The 26,097-nt window shown below is 37.6% G+C and overlaps 1 protein-coding gene across 1 annotated transcript; it reads left to right on the forward strand.

Moving 5' to 3' along the window:
* Window positions 1-24,175: 24,175 nt before the first annotated feature.
* Window positions 24,176-25,623, forward strand: LOC113236868 (protein amnionless). The gene has a single exon (XM_026473082.1). It carries the CDS (start codon window positions 24,190-24,192, stop codon window positions 25,489-25,491), a length of 1,302 nt encoding a protein of 433 aa, XP_026328867.1. The 5' UTR covers window positions 24,176-24,189; the 3' UTR covers window positions 25,492-25,623.
* Window positions 25,624-26,097: the final 474 nt, after the last annotated feature.

Raw genomic sequence — 26,097 nt, forward strand, 5'->3', positions numbered from 1 at the left:
AGTCGATCCCGGATCCTTCCCACTAGAGCACCCGAGAAGGCCACCGTGGGGTTTTAGCCGGTAGAAGTCCCGCTGCCCCCGCGGCGGAGAGGTATCCTAGGAGGATTTCCCCACGCAAAAAAAAAAAAAAAGGTTAAGTTGGGAGAACGCACTCCGATCGGCCAGATACGGGGAGCGCATCGTCCAGGCGCTGCTCCCTGTACTGGCCGATTGAAGGAAGAGGAAGCACGGGTCCCTCACCTACCTTTTCAGGTACTCACACGGCTGTTTCGGTGACTACCTGCACAAGATCACACGGAGGGAGGTGACCCCAGAGTGTCACGAGTGCGGCGCTGCTACGGACTCAGCGAGGCACACCTTGGAGGTATGCCCGACCTGGAGCCAGCAGCGCCGGGATCTCGTAGAGGTGGTGGGACGAGACCTCTCACTGCCTAGCATAGTTAGAGCCATGCTGGGAAGCGAGAGGTCATGGCAGACGATGGTCTCCTTCTGCGAGGACGTGATGTCGCAGAAGGAGACGGCCGAACGGGTCCGCGAAGACAGCGCCCTCTCGGACCCCATTCAGCGTCGGCGGAGAGGACGCACGCGACGGCATCAGCGGAGGCCAGCAGGGTGCGGGGTTGGGAGACCCTGCCCCTGCATTGCACAGGCCTCCGCCGCCGGTAGATGCCCCAAATGTTCCAGGGCATCTCCGTGCAGGTCGCCCCCCATGATTAAGGGGGGATGGTGTAGGGGTCCGCCCAAGGGCGGACCGGCACCACCAGAGTTGCAGTAGCATCTGAAAGGAACCCTGCGGCTCCGGCGTCAGGTGCGCGCAGGAACATCGTGAGGTTTTTAGTGGGTATGCTCTTGGGGACCGACATAGTCCCCAGAAGAGAGTCCCACATATCCCCGCCATCTCCCGGCGGCGGGGAATGCGTAACGCATTTTCCTCACGGTAATAAACAAAAAGGTTAGGTTAAGTTAGGTTTAAAAGAAAAAACATTTTCCTCTCAAAATTACTTTCGAGGTTATGAAAATTCGAGCACGCGTTATTTCTGGAGAATGACATGTTTCCAAATTCTCCTATGTGTTGTTTTTATAGATCTTTGTCCTAGCTTTCGGTATTTATCGTAACTAATGACATCTAGTGGAAGATTTTTGAATAACCTCTCTCACCGCAGCCGGTATATATAGATGTCTCAACAGACGTAGATGTCGCTTTTTGATCAAATGTAATATTGAGATTTTTCTGTGAAATAACTCCATTGGTTTTATCATGATTGTTAATATCAAATCATGAAATCTCACGAGAGAAATAAATGTAGGCCATACAAATACTTCTCCCGGCTCGGGAATCGAACCTGGGACCTCTGCGTGGCAGTCCGGCATGGTAACTGTTCGGCCACGGATTTTCATACAACTACCGTTTGTTCCCTGTTCTTTCAAGACATGCTCGCAGACTGCAGACGTGTAAATAAGTATTGCAGTTTGCGAGCATGACATGGATAAACCTATACACTCAATTAAGTTCGATAAACTCCAGGTCCTTGCAAGAGAAGTCCGTTATCTACCCAGAATGCTGCAAGAGGCCATTGAAATAAAAAAAATCCTAATTTCAACAGGAAAGATGGTTTCTCCGTACCACCAGTTTGGGATCCAGTATTTCCTCTGATGAAAAATCCCAAGCAGACATAAGACTACAGTACTAATTTTAATATGTTATATAATAATAAAATTTAATTAATAATTTATTTTGTTAAAATAAAATAATTTTGAAAAAATATGTAGCGTAAATTGAAATGTTCTTTGAAAATTTAAAAAATAACATATTTAATTAATAACTTTTGTAGCAATAGTGAAAAATAGGGTAGTTTGCATATATTACACATACCTGATTGATGACTTTACCATCTTAGACACCCGTGTTCATGGGACCTGCCAAGGGCCCGAAACGTTGGTTTGTTTGAAAAAAAAATATGTACGCAATTTGGATCCGTAAAAATAGTTTCATTTCCTAAATTTTCTGTGTTTGATGCTTAGAATAACAACGCATAGAAACCTAGTCCGCACACAATAAGTGAGGCAAATTGAAGCGCGCCAAAAGGGCCTACACGAGCGGGCGGGCCTTCAGTGCTCAAGGTCAACTTGCACCGCGAACAGTTCAAGAATTTTAGCTAAAAACGACGAAATGTGCGGTAAATGAGTGTAAAAATACATCAGACAAACATAAAATAGATACTAACATCACATTCCACAAGGAAGTAACGCGTTTCAACTTGTATTTTTATACAAATATTCACTAAAACCGAAACTTAACCTACTACTAAAACTAGCCTACATGAATTTGATTTTTGCCTCACTTATGACAGTTCGTTTGATATGAAACTATCATTCTATGCGTTATTATTCTAAGGTTTGATGTTTGTATCAAAAAAATTTAAATTTCTAACATATTCAATAAGCACCTAATGCAACTTTCAAAACTACTTTACGATAAAATCAAATGTAGACGACAGATCCATGGCTCAAAAATAAACACTGTAGAGCGCGTCAGCATGCCCGGATGTGGCGCTTGCAATTTGTTACTGTTTTGCAACTTTCCAGACTCGAGCGCTAGTATAGTCGCGTTTTTCCGCCTTTATCAAAGAATTGAATTAATGAATGAGCTTCTAGTGAACGGATTCGTCCAGAGAACTACTGCAACCATGTCTGACGCTATGCAAACTAAGCCACTGAAGAAACCAGCAGAATCAGCGGCGGTTGTTGCAGATCTTTGCCGGATCGAAGGAATTTTTTCTAAGTTCGATTTTTGTATTAATAATTACTACTACGTTTTGTCAACTTTGTGTCTCAGGGTGACTTGCCCAATGGCAATGCCCCTCAGATCTTTGCGATTTAAAGCTCTCTCTCTCTCTGTCCGTCCTGTCATCTCCCGTCGCTAGGTTTCCCAAAAAAAAAACATTTTTTTAAAAGGAATAGCAATGTCTATACAACGAACGTAACAATACAATTAAATCCACTAATCTAAACAACAATAAAAGTAATCCATTATTTACGCAAGTGTAATCTCACCCTTACTCTTGATGATTTGTTATGATCACATCGAGTATGCTCAGCGGGAGGCCAAAAATTGCATTTAATTCTACAACTTGCATACCAAATTGTACTCTAAAGCAATCGACTAAAATTAAGATTCGTTTGTTAAAAGCGCTATCGAAAACGCAAAACAAACTAAACATTATGGCTGTAACAATTAAGAAGGTACTACGAAAAGTATGGTAACTGATTTTCAACTTTAAGCGTAATACCTTAGAGCATATTATTGTGTAAATTGTTTAATTTGAAATTAAACTGTAAGTTTTGCCTTAAAGTGCGACCGCTATGCGATGATCTGAGATTATAATTTCTTAATTGCTATCATCAACACGTTACATTCCATTATTACTTTCGTATATTTTGAAGTATAGTCCATTTCACCTAGGATGAGTTCAGTGACATTTGCAATTTTTACGTTCCACGCTTACTACCTAATCTTACAACCAGATTACAAAACGTAGTAGTAAATTTGTCATAATGTACCAAAAACACACAACATTTGTTGCTATTTGAAATAAAATTACAGTATATTAATATACTGTAATTGCAGAAAGAAAATTAAATGAAAGAAATAACAATGAGTTACCTCAATTACTGGATTGATGGAGATGTAAACCATAAAATCGATAAATTGAATGTGTATTTCGCGTCAATACGAGTGCATACACCTTGTATGCTTTGCTGTTGACTTATTGTTTGATTGTTGTTGATTTTTTTATTTGTTGTGAAATTTTTTTTGGTAACTTAATAAGATAATAATTGAATCCCTTTTATTTTGTTTATTATTTGTTCTTAAATTATTTTCTTTTATTCGGTAGAAATAAATGCAGTAGAAGCATTGACTTACAATTATATGGACGTCGGGTCTGCGCTAAAAAGTGTCCGAAAGGGCGTTAAAATTGTATACAGAGCGTCATTCACTCTTTAGTCTTCGTTTGTTCGACTGACAGCGAAGCAAGCAAAATTAGACAGTACTGCGATGACATTACAATTTAAATTCAACGTTTTAGCTTTTTCATATTCCTTTACATGTCACTACGTTTAAATAGGTTGACTTGGGACATTTTTTTCGTGGTTTTTGTATTAGACCCGTCGTCCATTTATTTGTAAGTCAATGAGTAGAAGCGAACAAACACATCTAAAGCCAATGTACTACCAAAAAGTGCATGTATTACCAAAAAAACCAAGTAAAATCTAGAACATAATTTAGTTTATATCGAGTTCCTACGTTTTTACCGTTGTTACGCATAGGAAATGAAAGTACAATATTAGACGGGTTATGATTAACTGGTTGATGACTACTCTCTGAATCAGCCGTGACCATGGGACCTGTAAAGGGCCCTGACGTGTACCCGTTACTAAGTAACCACACTTGTTTAGTCGTTCTATTATTGACTGATGAATATAAAATGTATTAAATAATTTAATTTTGCTTGTTTTACGTACATAACAGGCCCGAAACGTTTCATAGGTGTCCCACTAGGTACAGTAATTACCCCAAGCTAAGACAATGTGTATTCAAAACCAAGCAACAATCATTATACAATAATCCTAACACGCATATTATGACATGTAGAAAAAAATTAAAAAGAATCCTATGCATCTCAGAGATTTACATAACTCTCTGCAGAAGGTTAGTGAAATGTGGCCCAAAACCCTCTCCCTGAAGAACACCTTTTTTCGTACCTGTGGAGCTCCTTTAAAAGAGTTCGTCCAAATAAGTACTACTACCTTACTTATTTCTGCTGCCCAATATGAGTATTACTGCGTTCCGGTTTTTAAGGGTAAGGTTGCTGGTGAAATTATAGGCACATGAGACTTACCAACATATGTCGCAGGGCAGATCTGATCGTTGTGTTTTTTAAAACTCTGAGTGGCATTGCAACTGTTACGGACAAGTGTGTCGCTTACCATCAGGCGCACCACTTACTCGTCCGGTCACTTGGTGCTATTGAAAAACAAAAAGGTAAATAGGTATACTTAGCTTATTTCATTCTCTGTTTATAACGTCTATATGGGACGTAGTATAATATATGTCAGGGACCAAGAAACAGTGGTCGTAGTAAATAATTTTCGATGTTAAGACAAGCGTTGATAATTTATTCTACTTTTGGTTTTGCGTCTTTATTTTTATCTTAAAATTAAATGTTAATCGGTTTGTTCAGGGGTCTTTTTTTGCGCCTAATGAGTTCGTTCAGGTTGTTTTTTGTCCTTTACAAAGATTTTGATATTTTAATCAATAGTCTTGGAACAAAGAATGAAAGATATAAGATATACATTTGTAAACTAACATTTAAGAAATTATTATTTAATTACCTGATTGACATAGCATTCTCCGACATTGAAGATTTTTGTAAAATTCACATTTCATGTGATTTTTTAAAATTCTACAAACTAATTAAATGTATTATTTTATTATTGATATTATGTTTTATTAGTATTAGGTAGCGATTAATTGGATTTCAAGAATAAAGAGTATTCACAAATTTTTGTTTCAAAATTACAAGAAAGCTATGAAAATTTTAAGTGGCGCGGGGCGGATCACTGTGATTCAATATTCATTCTCATAAAACACCTTTATAACCTGTGTGTCATAAAGAAATAAATTGAAATTTTTATTGAATTGATATTCAATTATTTTTATGTGAAATTACTCCATTAGTTTGTTATAATTATTAACACAAAGATCGAACACTCAGAAAAAAATCCTTCGAGTCTTCTAGCACACCGTACCAGACGCTATACCAACTAAGCCACGGAACGAACCAGCGTACCTCACGAATCTTTCTATGTGCTTGCGTCGTATCTTATCTAAGTTTATAGTCAAGACTTTATAAACGAGCGCACATTTTTGACAAGAGGGAGTTTTTGTGTGGGAGACTTGAAAAGTGATCCGAGCGCGGCAGACCCCGCAAACTCGCCGCGTCATATTTAAAATCCGTTTATACCTGATCCATCTTTTATACTTTCGAACTAATTACTGTGAATTCACCACCAATTTGCAAATTATCAAGTGTTTCCTGACAAAATCAGCGATGAGGGTGTTTCCTTCAACGTCTCCCATAAGTCTTAATCAGACATATTATAATACGTTAAATATGTATAAAGGAATAAATAGTACCGTGGTAGATTAATGGTTTGTTAATTGATAAGAGAAGGCCTGTACCCAGCAATTGGACTGTACTAAAGTATACGAAATTACATGAAACTTTAATATTAAGTTTATTGAAGATCACAATCTTTTACTGCCATAATTTTACAGTCCGGTGCGATGCACGCTCAGATTCGGACGTGCTGACACAGTAAGAATTATATTAATTCGCGATCCGCGCGGTAATGACCGCTGCGCGTAATTGACTATGGGTTCCCAACAACTCATAGCCAATGAACTGCTGGCGTTCATACAACACGCCATCGACACTATGGACGAGGTCAGCATCATGCAGATCTGCAAATCAAACTTAAAAGAAGATGAGATTTGCAGTGGCAAGGCGCTGCTTTTCCGTGTGCTTGGCAAGGCCGAGCAGATGCCATCTCGCCGGAGGGATGGAGGAACGAAGAGTATCCAGGACATTATAACGATGTTAAAGGAAACCGACCCAGACGACGTGCCTGCTTTCGTGGCAAAGGAGCTGCACAAGCTGCCCCCTGTCACGTTCGACCATGTCGATGTCACTAGGCTGCTTAAGGACATCACATCCCTGAAAGCAAGTCTGGCCGAAGTTCAATGTAAATTGGAGGCTTCGGATAACACCATCTGTGATTTACGTGCCCAAGTTGTATTACTGAGTAGTGCAACTTCGGTAAGTAGGTCACCCGAGGCCTGTAACGTGAATACTCGTCGCGGGGCACATAATGCATCTATCGGCAGTTTTGAGTCGGCCCATATGGATGCGTCACCGACCGCTGTCGCTGAGCGCGATACCCCGCGCCCCGCCACTCGATTGTCCGCTCCGGCGGAGACGTCACGCGTAAACACGTTGACCCCTCCACGTGATTACGCCGCTGTCGCAGCTGTTAACCGACCCGTTGCTCCACAACCACAAGCCAGGCAGCTATCAACGAAGGGGATGAAAAAACCTCGTGTACCTGTCTCTGAAGTTGCAAAACCACAGAGACAGACGGACCGGTGCGACGATGACGGCTTCACAAAGGTGGAGAAGAAGAAGAGGAAGCCCACCAGCCGTAACCTGTGCGGCACTGCACCGACAGGGTCCAACTTTTTGCTGCGTCCGGCAATCCCGACAACGCTGCTTTACCTGTCACGCCTGCATTACTCCACGAAGTCTGAGGAGATAGTGGAGTACATCAGGTTGAAATCCAAATACACCCTGAGGGTCGAGCGGTTGGAGTCCCGCCACTACGTGAACTTTAATTCGTTTGTGGTGAGAGTGCCGACCGAACATCTGTCGACCTTCATGAAGGAGGAGTTCTGGCCGAAGGGTGTCCTATACCGGCGATTCCGTGGCCGGTTGCCTGACACCAGATGGCGCCACACGTCGCCGACAACCTAAATACGTGTTAAATTAGTAATAGTGTTATTTTATATTGTTATGTATGTTAGTCTGTAAGGTATGTATCTATGGGTCTCAGTAACCTGAATATAAATAAAGAAATAAAAGAAATAAATAAAAAATAAAAACATTTTTTTATGAAATTACTCCACTAGTTACAATTATTAATACAAAAATCAAACACTAAGAAAACTTCCTTCTATTCGAAGCAGCGCCTTCAGCATAACGTGCTTGACCCTCTCCCAACTGAGCTACGGAACGAACCAGCAGACCTTAGGCTGATTTCAGGGCAGCATAGCACGGATTTGTGTACGGACCGTCCGCGTCCGCGCGAAGCACCGGAGTGGAGTAACACGTGTGGTATTAGAACATCGTATTATAGTGACGTGAATTACGGAACACGCTCCTCATTCATTGTGAATACTCGATTCAGAGCACTGCGGATTCTACGCATGCGGACAGTCCGTACGGACCGTACGTACGCACAGCTGTGAAACCAGTCTTACAAATTTTTCTGTGTGCTAGTTGCACATTTTTGTTTTAGGTTTTTAACGACTTTTGTTGTTGTAGCGCCATTGTGAAATATCTATGAATACATTAATTAAACTGGATGAGAAATGTGAGAGTATAAAAATGATGGCTGATAGGGAAGAATGGAAGAAAAATACATGTTGTGCCGACCTCACCCAGCGTGGGATAAGGACAGGAGAAGAAGAAGACATTAATTAAACTTTGTTTCTTTTGTGCCCACTACAAAAATGAAAAACTTTCATAACTAATTTAAGATTTTATAACTTGAATTCTTAAAGAACTTACTTAAAATGTCATGTTTTAATTGCCGAAATGCCAGGCCTATAAGTATGAAAAACTACTTTTGAAATACTCTCAAAAATCTTGTCTATCCCGGTATTTTCGAGACTGTAATCGAATTTTTTTCTTGGGACGTGAAAATGCAACGAGATTGAAAACTATTCTGATAGCTGGTCACCGAAGGCTGTACAGCTATATGCCTGAGATCCCCAAAGTATTCAACACAAAAGACACAAAGCTTTTGCAGGGACTGGCGTTAACTTGAGCTTTTGAGGTTCTCGGTTGCAATGGCGCCGGATTTGGCGCCACTCATGCTTGCGTGGGAGTAGCCACTCTACACGGGTCGCAACCCACGCACTATTGTTACTATAGATGAAAGTGAGCTCGAAGATAGACGGTATCTCGACATTGGTAAAAACATCATACCTGCGTTGTGAACTACGCCTTAAACTCCAGAAGATCCTGTGTCCAGCTCGGGGTTGGGTATAAAGTCTCCAACTGGAAGATTTATTGTAGTTACGGTTGGTAGACAGTCTGGTTATCGCAGTCAAACAGCTAAAAATATTAATATAAGAGTGGTGGTAACCCAGCGGAAGAACGATTACTTACCAATTGAGAGGTTGACGATTCGAGTCCCTGTGGCAGCATGTACCTAATCAATTCTAATTTCAAAATTACATACATTTATCGCATTCTTAGGTTTTCGCGATTGTTACACATAGAAAATGAAACTATTTTTCCGGATTTAAATCGCGTATATTTGTTTTTTCAAACAAACCGACGTTTCGGGCCCTTTACAGGTCCCATGGTCATGGTTGACTGAGGTGGTACAGTCATCAACCGGTTATGTCTAATATTAATGCAAACCACCCTATTTTTTCACTATAGTTACAAAATTTATTAATTAAATACCTTGTTTTTAATTTTACAAAGAAACGTTCCAATTCACGCTACATTATAATAACGCACACACTCGACATTTTAACAATATAAATTTTTATTAAGTTAAATTATTATTATTAATTAATAACGGAAAATAGAATAAATTAAAACGTTAATACGTGTATATTTACTAGTTAATACTAGTACAATATTAGTAAACGTTGGTTTGTTTAAAAAAACAAGTATACGCGATTGAAATCCGGAAAAATAGTTTCATTTGTTACATACATTTGCTAATGTTTGTCGTGGTAAAACGGCATTTAATTTCTTTTTTTATAATACAAAGTGACGGGAGAGCTTTAAATCGTAAAAATTTGAAGGACACTGTCACTGCGCCTGTCACCCTGAGACAATAAGTTGACAAGTCCCATGACAAGCCTGTAATTTCACCAACATTCTTACCCTTCAAAACCGGAACACAGTAATGCTGACATTACTGCTTGGCGGCAGAAATAGATAAGGTGGCAATGCTTCCCTAAAATCCTTGTAACGTATGAATACCGGTACCCGTGCCCAGCAGTGGGAGGTTTAATGGGTTGATAATGAAGGGTAAGCGATGAATATTAATCAAAAGGAAACGTTGCATATCTTCTCGATCTCAAATTTCAATCGGTTTCTACGACACCGACGTGAAAATGTTCAGTAAAATTATACTAAAATTAAAACACAATTCATCTAATACCCTCTTTGTCATCTTAATAAATGAGACGCGTAGTAACTAAGCATACAACATCAAACGATTTCATATATATGAAATATAACAAAACACTCGCGTTCAGTCTTTGCACAAGATTAATGCTTCTGTTGTCCAATATTTCGCGCGGGGAGAATTTATTACTGTCGCTTATATTATTACGACTTAGATGTCGACATGTCGGTGGTATTATTGTCTAATTACTTGTGTGTGGTCTGGAATGTCACCTTGCTATAACTTGGTAATGAACCACCTTTTTACTTGCTAATTGTCAGCCGTAACAACTAATTATTTAAAATCATTGTGCTTGTTGCTACAACCAGTGTGCTTCATAATGCTCAGACGGGAACGTAATTTACATAATTAATTTAAACAAAGTCAGTCAAGTATATTCAGAGCTTGCTTAGCGAATTTTTTTAGTTGATTAGTTTAGTATCATGACTGCAATCACCGGCCGAAATATGGTTCTTGATTTTTGTTACAACTTGTGTCAAATCTTATTCTTACACTTCTAGTTCTAGGTATAGTTTTCTTAATAATTCTAAAATGATGATATAAATATAAATTAATATATTATAGTTACTTTTACACAATACACTAAAATACTTTACTTCGGTTTTTATTTTAATCTTTATTGGTTTGTGATGGGTTTAATCAAGTTAGCCTATCAAAGTCAAAGTCAAGTAATAATTTATTCCATAGATAAAATTTGTACTCTTGAAAACGTTATTTTTAAGCTACTCTAGCTCGTTCACTACGCTGACCTCCCTGAGAAGAACGAGCAAGAAGCTCTAAGGGTTGCTCTTTTCAAATAAACTTAAATGCTATGGAATACACTTTCCATAAATCTTTATCTCAACATATCAATTTTGTAATAGGACTTTTCAATTAAAATATTTTTAATGTAAGTTTTATATTTAGGAACTGATAATCTTAATACATCCTCCGGAATCTTAATGTAAAAATATATACAGTTCCCCATGAAAGAATCGTTTACCTTAGTTAAACGAAATCGTGGTACCATGAGTTTGGACTTTGTCAAGATACTTGATGAAATCAGAGCATGATTCATTAGTTGAAATTATTATTTCGTTCGTAGTACTTATTGCTACAATCTTTGCGCTTGTTGCTACAATCATTGCATTTGATAGTCTCAAATGGAAACAAGTTACACTATCACCTTATCGTCTTGTTTATTTTAATCACGTTTTCTTTCATTGCACGACATTGTCTTAAGCCTGTATTAATAAATTAATCTCAAGTACAGGGGCGACATTAAAATCTTACTTAAGTCAACTTTATTGACTTGTATTTCGTGTTTATTAATAACTGGCACTTGACTAAACAGCAATGATTACTTGTCGACATCGAGTATTTAACCAGTAATAGTATCGATATAAGGACCATCCATTCCTGGCAACTCTTCAGGCAAATGTGACTTATATCACTTTTAAATATCAACTCTCGTTTGCGTTGAAATCACACATTAGTAAGTTGAAATAGTACAGCGCCAACAACTGACCAGTGTGTACGTCTCCGTATATTCCAAAAATATTCTGTATTTATTGTGATAAAGATACAAATATTTAAAACAATGGAGGGCTGTTTCATTCGGTGGTGTGGGAAAAACAGCAATACGTACATCTAATTACAAAACAAACGGAATCATATTTCATCGGTAATTAAATACGTAATTTTTCACTTTTCGTCCATTATAGCAAAGCTCAAGTAAAGCTGGTGGATTTGAAGTGAAACAATTGGCGACACCCGTCAATTGTTTCGCATTTGGGCTGCCCAATCGGAGCGCAGTTGTCACCGTAATGATTTGGCAGAATAGTTTTCAAACAAATTAAATTACATTTTGTCTCCATTTCTGATTATATACTCGAGGCTTGTCGATTACGCATTTGAAGGTTGTCAATTTTCTACTTTTAATAAACGTCTATTGTTATCGAAGTGTTAAAACTTCATTTACGAATCAAGATCGTTATTAAGTCCAAAGCATCATCCAAGGCGCCGATATTGGTTTACTAATACAAGAGAGCTTGAGATGAGTGACACCTGAATTGAAGCGGACTTTAGACCGAAGCTTTTCGCTATAGGACCCTTAATGATGTTTAAAGGTTCCCTCTTTTATATAGTGGTCCTCCATAACATCTCCATAGCATCAAGATTGCTAGAACCACCTTTACCTTGCAGAGAGTTTTCACTCTTTTTAACCGACTTCAAAAAAGGAGGAGTTTCTCAATTCGATTATATATTTTTTTTTGTAAGTATGTTACGCGATAACTCCGGTATTTGTGAACCGATTTTCATGATTCTGTTGTTGGAAAGATGGTACTCCATAGTGGTCCCATTTAATTTTGAAGAAAATCATCATTATAAATAGCGCCTATATTTTATTATAAGGAGCAATTATTTTAATGGTTGATTTTGCTATTCTCCAATTCAAGGCGTTTTCTCTCTCAATATACTTTGAGTAGTGAGAACCGATTTTTATTATCTCCTGTGTCAAGTCCCGTATAATGGCGAACTAGGGGATGAATACGGGTTTGCGCACTTTCCGGTAACCGATTCCAATGAAACTTGGTCATTCTACGTACTTTTGAGGTCGGTTTTTTAGTACTCTGTACTGAGATTATTGTAGTAGTCATTTTATCGGTAACGTTACAGGGTAATAAAGCTATCGTACGAGGATTAAAACTATTGTGAAACAAAAGCTTTATACTAAAGGTGACCCGTTTAGCTCATTCTCTCTGCATTAATCTATGAATACGACAAATATAACTTGATCTATGTATGCAATAAGTCTATTCTCTGTTTACAGAGAATTTCTCACCCATTCTTCTCAGGGGAATCTGCCTTACGAATGAGCAGTAGAGTATAATCAATATGACGATTCCAAGTGTAATTTGCTTACCTATGATATAAAAGTATTTGAATTTGTGGTTTATTGATTTATTTATTGCATTGTCACACTTACCTATATTATTTTAAGTACAGTAAGTTACACCCTGTAAGGGCACTGCTAAGTGATGAGGGCACTTACTTATTATAAAAGTAATAAAGTAAATGTGAGCCAGACGCTATACTATACTATATTTTAAATTAATTACACAATAAATTGGAATAGAGTAGAATAGAATAGAATAGAATAGAATCCATTTATTACAAAACGCCACAACACAATAATACACAGTAAAAAGTAAAAACAAAAAAATAAATTTAAATAAAACAGAACTAAATTAAAACTAAAACAAACTAAATTAAAACAAACAAAAAAATAGAACAACAAAAAAAACTAAATAAAATTAATTAAAAATAAAATCTTAGTACTAAATAATTAAGCGACCACAAAGCTAGTCAACACTATTGTTGTACTAAGTAGATGTCATGTGTGCGGCTGTGGCGTATGTAATAGGATCCACTCAGCTAATGTCACCGCCGGGAAAAGGCTGTGACTTAGATTTTGTCATTCAAAAATACTTTAATATTTATAATAACTTACTTATTTTCTCATACTGTATCTTTAAATTCTGCAGGGAAATATCCAGGGCCGTAGAAGGCGTGGTCGTAGAAATACCACATGGCTTCAAAATTTTGCAGAGTGGTTCAAAATCAGTACCAGAGAGAGCCGCAACTTCACGGACCCAAATTGCCACAATAATAGCTGACCTCCGGTAGGAGATGGCACCTCAAGAAGAAAAAGAAGTATCTTTAAATATCGAAGAACATCTTCTCTAAGAAAAAAGGTTGGAAGTAGGCATTCACAATGAAGTTGGTACTAGTATAAAAATTTCCAAACAACAATTACATAAAAATTAATATTCTGAAATAATTAGAACTAAACTAAACTAAATAAGTGGATTTTAGTGTATTAGTAGCCGATTTTGAATCGCTACATTTTACATTTCTGTTATTGGAATATATATAAAAAATATATATAAGCGATTTTAAGTTGACTCACCGCGGAAGAGGAACTTGAAAACTTAACTCATAATCTAATTACTTTAGCACTATAGTCTCTGAATCGATAAAACAGACAAACAAATTAGTTTTAACGATTTTAAAGAGATGTCGCTACAATGTTCCAAATCCAAAAAGTTTGACAGTTGCGAAATCTTGAGAATACGAGGCATTACTGAGTTAGGGTTGGTCTTAGCCTGCGGCCCGTGATCGGGATTAGATTACGGGGTGTGCTTATGCTGCGAGATACGTCATACCCGGAGCTCGAGCAGCCGTCGAATTTAACAATTGAAATGTCATATCGACCCTGTAAAGGCAAAAGGTCTAATATGCGTTTGGAAAATATTATACGAGGCGTTTTAAAGTAATTTTTTTTAGAAAAAAAAACAATAACTTCAATTTTATTTTGTTACTTGGACAAGCAGAAACTTTCTAGTTTTCCATATAAATTGTTATAAGAAATTTATTAATTTAGAGTTAAGATTTTTTTTCTTAAAAAAAAATTATTTAGCAAATATATATTTTAAAAATACATTTTAACGATTGAGGTTTGGGAAAATTTAGGAAACGAATATTTTTAAGTGGATTCTTGTCTGGGTATTCTGGGTATTGCCCTCAGATTTATCGTTATTCCAATTCTCAAATATGAAACCAGAAAATTAGTATGAGTGTCTGGCATTATTTTTATAAATATTCTTTCCCTAAAATACTTCTAACCTATTTGGCAAAGCATCCAAGAAAAAGCAATCTAACAGAGAAACATTCGAGATACAACAACGCTGTATCTTATTTTCACTATATCGGGAAGTACGCTTTACATTTTTAACAGGGATCTTGTACTCGTAATAGACCCTCCATACCAACCTACGCACGGTGGCACGCAACCTCGCTACCTTAAAAAATACGATAACTGTTCCTCATCTTTTGGGGAAGAGAAACCTAAGCACAGTTTGCTCGTTTTCGGCAAATACTTCGTACACATCGAATTTAGCGTATTGATTGTTAAAATATGTACAGAAAATAAACAAATGCAAATTTAGTGTATTTCAAATCTATTATAAGTGTTTATCAGTTCTTCCTAGAGCTCAAAACATTTGAATCAAAATAAAGTACTGCATTTTACCTCACCTGACCTTACTATTTATTTTTAAAGTACACACATCAAAAGTGTCTAGGGATCAAGTACGTTTTTGCTAATTACTCAAAATTCGGTGTTATAGTGATTCTTCTTAACACTAATGAGTTTTTTGTTCAGTTTCATTTTGAAATTCAAATTATATGTATAACTGACCAAAATATATCCATCCGTGTTAAAAAAGCATTAATTAAAAAACCTGATTTCCAGTAATTGAGAAAAACGAGCTTAATCCCTGGACACTTTCGATGCGTTTTTGTAATATATCTATCAATTAAGAACCTTAAAGGTTTGTTACGGATTTTTTAATACCTCAGTATTAAGGCGACGACCCCGGAATCAATAAAGGCCCTTAGGGACCCGAAGACTGCGGGCTTTGCCTTTGAAGTCGTGATAAATTGATCCCTTTGTTGCCCCGCAGTCATTTTATAGGGAATGAAGCTAAACTGACTCGAATTTTCTACTTTCTAGTTAAAACGTGGACAGAAAAAAGTTACTCTCTTAATAGTTCTGATAATATTTATCTATGTATACGTTTATCATCATTGATAAAGAATAGTAATTTTTAACATTTGAGAATAATATTTTCTTTCAATAGTGATATACATAACATTAATATGAGGAATACATATAAATAAATAAATAATAGACAACATCACACACAGTACTCCCAAAGTACGTAGCTAAAGCACTCGTGTTATGGAAATCGGAAGCAACGACAGTACCTCAAACACCCAGACCCGAGACAATTTAAAAAAGTTAGTTTTTCTACATTGACCCCGCCAAAGATCAAACCCGGGACCTAACAGAAGACGACCACCATTAAAACTGGTGTACAAATAATAAATAAATAACGCACACACTCACACCTCAAATTACACCCAAACTCACGAAAGAAATGAATGTTGGAAATACAACATTTCTCCCGGCACGGGAATCGAACTCGGGACCTCTGCGTGGCAGACCAACAAGGTAATAGTTCTGCCACAGACGCAGTTTAATAATTAATTTATAAAACTTTAAATTATTCTGAATTTTTATTATTTTTGTATCATACCAACTGACTTGATCAAAGTCAGCCAGGTGTTCCGCACATCGTCGTGGGCGGCGTCGTGGTGAATGTTCACTGATCCCACGGCGCCGACTCAACCGGCGAGAGGGAAACCCGGGGGGGTTTTAGTGGGGTAGGCCTTCCAGTATGGAGGGAGAGTCCCCACTGATATACCCCCTACATACCCCTGTAAATAACTCCTGAGTCTCCCTGGGCTCAGGGGTATCCATAAAGATTTCCCCCGTCAAAAAAAAAAAGGTGTTCCGCACATACTCACCCCGTCAGCATGGCCGAGACCGTCCCCCCGGACCTCGCCTGTGGCCCTCTGACGGGACATAATGCTATTTCCCTGTGTTGGCTAATCACAGGGCTACCGTTTGGCAGGATATCAAGGCCGAAGAGGGCGTATTGCTTGCCGGGGACCCCACCCCGCTCGGGCTCAACCCCCCAGGATTCCTTCATCCCTGCGTATGGTGCTCAACTGAGTAGGCATTAACGCAGGAGGGTATAAATTTAGGCTGCCCACCACTTGCCATGGTCCACCCCCAGAAACGCGTGGCCGGGCCGTGTTGATTGCTTCGCGCCCTCACTGACAATTCTCAGACTGAAGCCGAGAGTTGTGTGACTGTGTCAATCAATCAACAGTGACCACGATTTAAATCCGGAAAAATAGTTTCATTTCCTATGTGTAACAATCGCGAAAACCTAAGAAAAAACATTTACCTCTCAAAATTACTTTCGAGCGCTCCCTGCGCGGTCAGTTGTAGTAAGAATAACAGCGAAATCGTTCTCTGAGTGGTCGACAATAAATACCAAACACACAAATATTTTGCACTAACATACATTTTTTCATTCCACAATTTCCATTACGCACAATAAAACGAGACATACCATTGTAAAATACACATATTTTGTCTATAAATCCAACCATATTATTTCATTTCTGTAAGCCGTGGGTATACTTTTCAAACTTTGGTGGGCCACGATGTTTATAGAACAACCAACAGCACATGAAGCTTATACACTTTTGTTGGAATAGCGCTTCCAGTGCAATAGAATATGATCTGTCAATGTCTGTACATAATGTTATATACGTAAATAAAATTTAACTTAATGCTAAAAGGTTTGGACGCCAAAAAGGTAATACAAGTTTTATTGATTGTAACTAAACGTCTAATCTATTATAATATAAGGGTGTTCGTTTATTATTCCTATTTCTGTTTTATTATACGAGCATTTAGGAAGTTAATAGTCATTTTATATTTATTGAGTTCTATTGAACGTTACGAGGAAAGACGTTACAACTTTAATCGCTAAGGAGTGTTGACCAACTCTCTTTATTTACTGTTGCGACCTTGTTTAATAAATACATAAGAAATTATGTACTTGTGACACAAATTGTAATAAGCTTGTTTCACTGTAGTTTTAAGCCTCGTGGAAGGCAGATTTTGAATATCAACCGGAATCTTATTAAAGAAGCGTATACATTATACTTTGAATCATTTTTAATTAATTAATCATATTAATTTTAGGAACTATAGAGCTTCTTGTGAAAGAGTTTGTCCAGGGAAGTAGTACTTCGAAGGGTAAGGGTGCTGGTGAAATTACAGGCACTTACGTCTCAATCGTTACTTCTTCAAAATTACGTCCAAATCAGCGTGATGGCAATGCCCCTCAAATCTTTGCAATTTAAAGCTTTGAGTGACACTGCAACTGCTATGGACCGGCGTGTCGCTTACCATCAGGCACACGAATAGGTCATCCCGTCACTTCCACCTGGTAGACATACACCATGGACTTCCACCTGCTACGCTCCTGACAAACCTCCTTCGTATTCTCCTTCTTCTCTTTCATTGACTTACAAATAAATGGACGACGGGTCTAATACAAAAACCACGAAAAAAATGTCCCAAGTCAACCTATTTAAACGTAGTGACATGTAAAGGAATATGAAAAAGCTAAAACGTTGGATTTTTAAATATCATCGCAGTACTGTTTACTTTTGCTTGCTTCGCTGTCAGTCGAACAAACGAAGACTAAAGCGTGAATGACGCTCTGTATACGATTTTAACGCCCTATAAGTTCGGACACTTTTTAGCGCGGACCCGACGTCCATGTAATTGTAAGTCAACGTTCTCTTTACTCTTTTTAACGACATCCCGATCTGATTGAGATAATTATGTACGCCAAGATCTACCTCTCCCTCCATCCACATTCGCTCTATAAATTTGTACCGTCAATCTACCAACATTCGTTCTTTCTTCATGATCAAACCATCGGAGCATCCCCTTTTCTATCCCAGTCACTACATCATCTTTCATACAATATATAATCACTAAACAGATAATCTTGTAACTTGTTCAAGCTCGTAATGTAATAAACTACACAACTTAGTGGTTAGTTTCACAAAACACCTTTACGGCTCCCAATGTGTATCAGCACCCATTGTGTACTTTTGTTACATTACCTTATTTAAATAAAATGTGGTGTACAAAAACCATAATTATTTTACCGCCAACAAACTCAGCGTGACTTACATTTTCAGTCTTCCTGCGTAAGACTTAGAGAACTTATGTTTTGAGTAAATGTAGAAATTTCTTTGTATAACACTGCGTCCATTTCTTACAAATGTCCGTAGGATACAAACCGCTGTTTTGTTGTTTGAATAATGGTCGAGAGGTGTTTGCCTGAACGTTTTAAATGGAAAATTAAGTGTGAACCTTTGGAAACTCGATTTCTCTCTAAGCTTTAGGGTTTTGTGTGTTTACTCGGGCTTGAACGCATTGTTTAGATTCTCGTTTGTTTATTTTACTAAAACGAACATTTCCATTCCATCCCTGCTCACGTGCGATTGTTGGCTCATTAAATTATAACAAAGCAGCACTTGTACAACGTCATGTGACGTCTTATCTTAATTCCTGTTTTTATTCGCTAGGAACTTTCTTGTAGTGTGACATTTTACATTTTTTTTCAACATAATCGTGTGACGGGTTAAGACAACACTATTTTTATTTCACCAAAAAACTAGCAACCCCCTAAACGTCTCTGATTAAAAATCCAATCATAGCATTTAAAATTTAAATCTTACCAGTAATTCTTTGTCAAAAACTTCCATAATTGTTTTAAAAAGGAACTGTTTATGAAAATCTTTTGCATAACATCTGTAGAGGTTTTTATGTGCAATTCATAGACGATGCAATAGGCTTAGAGCCCTTCTAGTGGGCCCCCTTAACATTTTAGTAACCGTAAAACCCGAATCCTTACAGGCCACAGTTATCTTCGCATCTTCCATATTGTGCGTTTTGCCACGCTTGTTACGCCAAACTTTTTGAAAACATACGATTTCGTATATTGGACGGGCACGATGCGTTTACTTGGGAAATAATAATAAGGATTTCATAATCATGTCTAGCTAGCTCATATCACAAAAAATTTAACAATAGTAATCTAGGAATGAAACTATTTTTCCGGATTTAAATCGCGTATATTTGTTGTTTCAAACAAACCAACGTTTCGGGCCCTTTACAGGTCCCTTGGTCATGTTAATAATAAATTGAACTTAAAAAAAATTCATTCAATAAAATAGTTTGTAAAACTTAATGTAGCGTAAATTGGAATGTTTTCTTTGTAAAATTAAAAATAAGGTATTTAATTAATAACTATTGTAACTATAGTGAAAAAATAGGGTGGTTTGCATCAATATTAGACATGACTGGTTGAAGACTGTACCACCTCAGTCAACCGTGACGTCAATACGCCTTTGATATGTGGTGCTGGCGCAGAATGTTAAAGATACCATGGACAGCTCGCCGCACCAATGTCTCCGTACTTGAAGAATTCAAGATAAAGAACGCACAGCGTCTGTCTTTAATATGCATGTAGCGTGTGATACGCTATTTTCGTCACGTGACACGTAGAGATGCTGACTACCTGGAGCGTTTGATGGTGACAGGGAAGGTGGAGGGAAAGAGACCTAGAAGCAGGAGTCCCTAAAGGTGGTCAGATTAGATCTTCGAAAAACTGGAGCCACCAATCAGCGCCGTATTACAACAATGAGACTGACCGCAACCGATGGAGGCAAATGGTTGGCAGGATGAAGTGGAGTCACGCTCCGATGTGAGGATCAGCAGTGAGGATCGATTAAGAAGAGAAAGTATTTATTTAACATCAGCTGGTTATATATCGAATCTAACCTAACGTTTCGGGTTTTTTACAGGTGCGTTGGTCACGGCTGACAAGGTTTGTTGGCAATATGAGCAACATCGAAAACCTGAGAACTCGATATATTTTTTAATCTTTTTGTACCAAGTTACGGGACAAACAGGAAGTGCGCCTGTTGATAAGCGATCCGCAGTTGCAGTGTCACTTAGAGCTTTAAATTGCAAAGATCTGAGGGGCACTACTACTGCACCCTGAGACTAAAGTTGTCCCATGTGCCTGTAATTTCACCAGCACCCCTTACTTTTCAAAATCGAAATGCTTACATTCCTGCTTGGCGGCGGAAATAGCCAAGGCGGCAGTACTTCCCTGAACGAACTATTTCATAATCAGTTGAACTGCTAATAAATATATACGTACATATACTCACACCCTTGGATTCCTATTGGAATAGGCAAAGACTATCGATCTGGTGTCCTAGTCCTACGTCACTACGCAATCCAGCCTTTTTAAGATCATTCTTCAAAGCCATCCTATTCGAACGTTGCCTTCCATGTTTACTTACTCTACTTTTATTGATCTACACCATGTGTTCAAATTACCTCAACACACTTTTCTTTTTCTTGTCGCTACATCCTCTTTCAAACTACAAGGTTCACGAAAACAGTATCTGACTGTGTCACATAATTTTTTTTTAAATAGCACACACTCACCATAGCCCCGCACTAGGGAAACCCTGTGTCGCGGGTACCATGGACACACATATAGACAACCACAAATATATATTAAAAAATCGTGAGATACTGCAATTATGTCACGTTAAACGCACTCGTGGATGTAACACGTCCAGACCAGATGGTTTACTGGACTTCACTGGGACGGGTACTCAAAGACATATGGACTAAAACCTCCCATTTTACTTACGTGTTGCGTTGTTCTCTTGCAGCTCCCTATAACCTTTAGTTATTTTCGATAGTTGGTCAATTCTTTTTTACGTTAATAATACTTTCGTAGACACATAGTTCGATATCAAAAATAAATATATTCCAGATTCCACTGAGCAGTTAAAGGCTAAATACCTCACTGTATGATCCGTACTAAGGCTTTTCCAGCAATAAAATTTGCATAACTACGCCTCTTGGCGCGGGGCATAGCGTCTTATTAAATTTCCACCCCTCCAAAAGTCATTAATGGTTTGTACTTAACCACCTAGCGGTATTTTGCGATAAATCATAAGGCTTCACGATGCTGCAATATCTGCAGAAAAACCAACTTAACTTTGCTGTTAACTGTGGCTCTGTCATCGCATGATTCTATTAAACTGCGAAATAATACACAATCGATATTTCGGGGAAGAAAGGACGTTAAAGCTGAAGGGAAACTACATTTGCAGTCTTTTTTTATAACACCAAGTGACGGGTCAAGCAAGTCGGGCGCCTGGTGGTAAGCGACGCCTGTCCATAACGGTTGCAGTGCCACACAGAGCCTTATATCACAAAGATCTGAAGGACACTGCCGCAGTGGCAGTCACGTTGACAAGCCCTATGTGCCTGTAATTTCACCAACACCTCTTACCCTTCAAAACTAGAACCCAGTAACGTAACCATTAATACTTGGCAGCAGAAATAGGTAAGGTGACAGTACTTCCCTGGACGGACTCTTTCACAAGGAGCTGTACTGAATTTACAAGCGAAATTTAATTTGAAATTTACCATGAGTTTTTTGTGAAGGGAAACATAGTGAAGAAACCTGCACACATCTGCAAAGCAATTTGTGTTTGAAGTTCTCAATCCGTATTGGACCCGTGTGAGATCTACATATAGCCCAAGCTCTCTCACTGTGAGAGGAGGCCTGTGCGCAGCACTCGAAATAAATATAGGCTATGGCATAATACAGCGAGGACTATGTAATTAGCATAGTCCTGAGATGCTGACTCATGGGCCCTTTTGACATGCTTTTTTTATAATTATTAATACAAAGATCGAATACTTAGAAAAAATTCCTTCGAACCGACGTCTTCCAGCAAATCGTGCTAGACGCTATACCAACTAAGACGCAGAACGAACCAACAGACCTCACGAATTTTTCTGTCTGCTTGTTATTACACTTTTGTATTTGGTGTTCAACGACTTTTTAGCCGTAGCGCCATCTATGACAAATCTATGAAAGTATTTCGTCACCCAGTTAGATGCCTTTACAGCTACCAGCCCTGGCTAGAGATGTCGCTATTAACTTTTAATCAAATTTTTATTGAATTGATATTCAATTATTTTTTGTGAAATTATTCCACTAGTTTGTTATAATTATTAATACAAAGATCGAAACACTTTTTTTATCATAACTTATTTTTATTAACGTTTTTTTGTTTGAAATTCATATATTTCAAATAAAGCCAATTTTATTTTATTTTTTATATAGGCTAACTATTATTATTATTCAGGAAACCATACAGTAAGAACCGTAAGTGACAGCGTGATATAGATCAACCGTCATATCACGCTGTCACCTGCGTTCATCCTTTGATAATATGAGATCGCGACCTGTACCACAATGAACTTATGTTTATGAAGCGAAAAAGAGAGCTAAAAAATCAAATTTGAAGAACAAGAACATAAAAACCGCAACAGAATAGGAAATTATTTCAAATTTAACATGAATGATTCTTTCTTTCTATAAACCAACGTTACTTCACTCTGTTTTATTTCGTTATTCGTTACTTCGGCTATGTCCATCCTTTAGCAACATGAGATAGTCGATAATTTGCTTTAGTTAATATATTTTTTTATTTTTGTAACTAGTTCGGTATATATTACCTAGAAATTTAATTGAAACATATGAAATGTCCAATCGTATCCAAAGGTATGAAATGTTCTAAATTTGTCCACCTGATTTCGTAAATTGGTATCATCGTACGTGAATTACTTTTATTGTCCTTAAAAGATGATAAAGCCTTGGGATCCCCGCTGAAACCATAATGCTGAGAAATTAAGTATCCTTTGTTTGTACGCGGTTTTTTCTTTCCTGGAAATTATGTGCACCATTTATGATGTAATTGTCCGGTTTTATTACCGCAATAGCTCGGAGTCAAGGAATATTATTATTTTTTTTGTTGCAACTTTGCAATTAGGAACATACTATTGAGACGTAAACTTTCTTGCAGAGCTTTAAATTGCAAAGAACTATTAAGACATATTAAGTTGACAAGTCTCATGGTCCGCCATATTTAGAGAAAATATCCAAATTTTTACACAAAACCAGGGGACATCACATTGCTTTCCCATAAGATATCAAAACAAATTAATCATTAACAAACTAGTGCAGCAATTTCACAAAAGATAATTTGGTGTCATGGTGGTGAAATATTCTGACATTCAATAAAAAAAAATCATTAAAGTTAATAGCGACATCTCTAACCAGGGCTGGTAGCTATAAAGGTACCTAACTAGGTGACGAAATACTTTCATAGATTTCTCATAAATGGCGCTTCGGCTAAAAAGTTGTTGAAAACCAAATATCCGATCCGAGAACAACCACATAGAAAAATTTTATTTGTCAAGTTTTATTGACATCGGTTAACGAAAAGTGCGCGAAACCAGATTCATCCCCTAGTTTCTCAGCCTTAGAGACCAATACTGAGGTACCCTCTTTCCGACAAAAAAAATCATGAAAATCGATTTACTAATTGAGTTTATACGGAATATTAAAATGTTTTTACAAAACGATAGATTATTATCAGGTGTCACATTACAATCCAAAACAGATGGAAACGTATCCCTTTATACGCTTATCTTTTTGTCCATTCGCTCGCAGTGCTCATCATCATAGCCACACGTGTAGTACAATGCAGAGGGTATATATATTATTTATTTTCATTGCATTTGCATCTTCTGACGTAGTGAAATGGTTACCAGACAAAAGCTTCAGCTTAGCAACGAACTTCAGAGATCACAAGCGTCCCTGTTCAAAACAAACAGTAATTTTCCCCCAAACTATGTACGAAAGTACAACTATTGACTCGGATATTTCTGTAAGTGGAATGGTTCTGCCTAAAGACGGATCATTGACAATCGATGCAACTATAAAATTTGGAAGAGATCCCAATGACAATTGCACTGAAGAAGGAAACACTTACTTTATGCCAAGTTCAACAGCTTCGTGGGCTCAAGTAGACGTTTGGTCTTCACCAAGATTTAATAAGGCGACACCAGATTTTGAAAGAGTGCCTTGTTTCGATGACATCGCAGAGTTTGCAACAAATGCTGAATTCACCCTGAAGTTACCGGATCTTACGCAACGTATTCAAGGCATAAAGTACGGTTCAATCATTTATAAAACAGATTCCTTCTTACATTACCTTACAATAGACTCATCAGCTTTGCACATTTTGCATGACAACCAAGCATTTATTCTGAATAAGTTTGGAGAAACAGGAGTTATTTTGGAAACGAAACAATGTAAATCAAGAGCTGGGTGTCCGTGCCAAGAGCAGCTTCAAGAAATGGATTGTTCACTGAAATTTTGTCCAGTACCAAAGTGTGTGAATCCAATCCAGCCAACAGGTCATTGCTGTAAAATCTGCGGTGGATATTTAACAATTAACGTAGATCAAACATTTGAGATGATGGCGTTTAAAGAAAAAGTTGAGAAGATTGTTGAGTCCTACGGGAAAAATTATCTTTATTATCACATAGGTAGAATTCCTGGAAACAAGGTGCAATTGATCATGGTAGATAAAGACGAATACGTCGGGAATAGTGCTTTAGTAGTTCATGAAGTGGCAGTTGTAATTGGCAATTCCTATTTGGAAGCTAAAGCTGTATATAGCGGTAGTCCTTTGTCACTGTCGGGTATGGAAGGAAAGATTTCGTTTTCTATGTTTTTCTTGGTGATTTTAATAATGGGTGCCATATTTGTATATTACTACAAGATGCCGGAAATGCGGTTTCCTTTCACGATGTATGCGGGTGGACGCAGAGCTGTGATTTCGAGATTCAACAGGAGGACAGACAGCGTGGTATCATTGACGAGTAGAAGAGACTCGGAATCCCCAATTGGCACTAGCGCAGGTACGGCATTCAGAAACCCTCTGTACGATTCTAAGAGGGGGCGTGTCCAGGTCGATGAGACATTAATTGAGGAATAATGTTGTTTATTCTATTGTAGTTGAATAAAAGATAATACTTATATTAATGATAATAAAGTTCTTTCGTGAATTCTTGAGTTATTGTTACTTAAAATTAATGACAGCCTAATAAGAAATTTTACATTTTTGACGTGGTAAATGTTGCGGACTTTTGAATTTTTCAATCATTATAATACTTTTTAACCTACTTCAAAAGGAGGAGATTCTCATTTTTGTATGTATGTTACGCGATAACTCCGGTATTTGTAAACCAATTTTCATGATTCTTTTTTTGTTGGAAAGAGGGTACCTCCATAGTGGTCCCATTTAATTTTGAAGAAAATCATCCACCTCTAAAGGTTGTTCACGCATGAAGATTCATTTTTATAAATAGCGCCTAAATTTTATTATAAGGAGCAATTATTTTAATGGTTGATTTTGCTATTCCCCTATTCAAGGCGTTTTCTCTCGTAATATACTTAAAGTAGTTAGAACCGATTTTTATTATCTCCTGTGTCAAGTCCCGTATAGTGGTTAATTTACGATTTCAATGAGACTTGGTAATGATATGTAATTCCACGTACTTTTGAGGTCGGTTTTTTTAGTCCTCTGTACTGAGATTATTAA

This window comes from Hyposmocoma kahamanoa, unplaced genomic scaffold, assembly GCF_003589595.1.
Source record: "Hyposmocoma kahamanoa isolate Upper Pololo Valley unplaced genomic scaffold, ASM358959v1 92, whole genome shotgun sequence".
In the NCBI taxonomy this organism is placed as follows: domain Eukaryota; kingdom Metazoa; phylum Arthropoda; class Insecta; order Lepidoptera; family Cosmopterigidae; genus Hyposmocoma; species Hyposmocoma kahamanoa.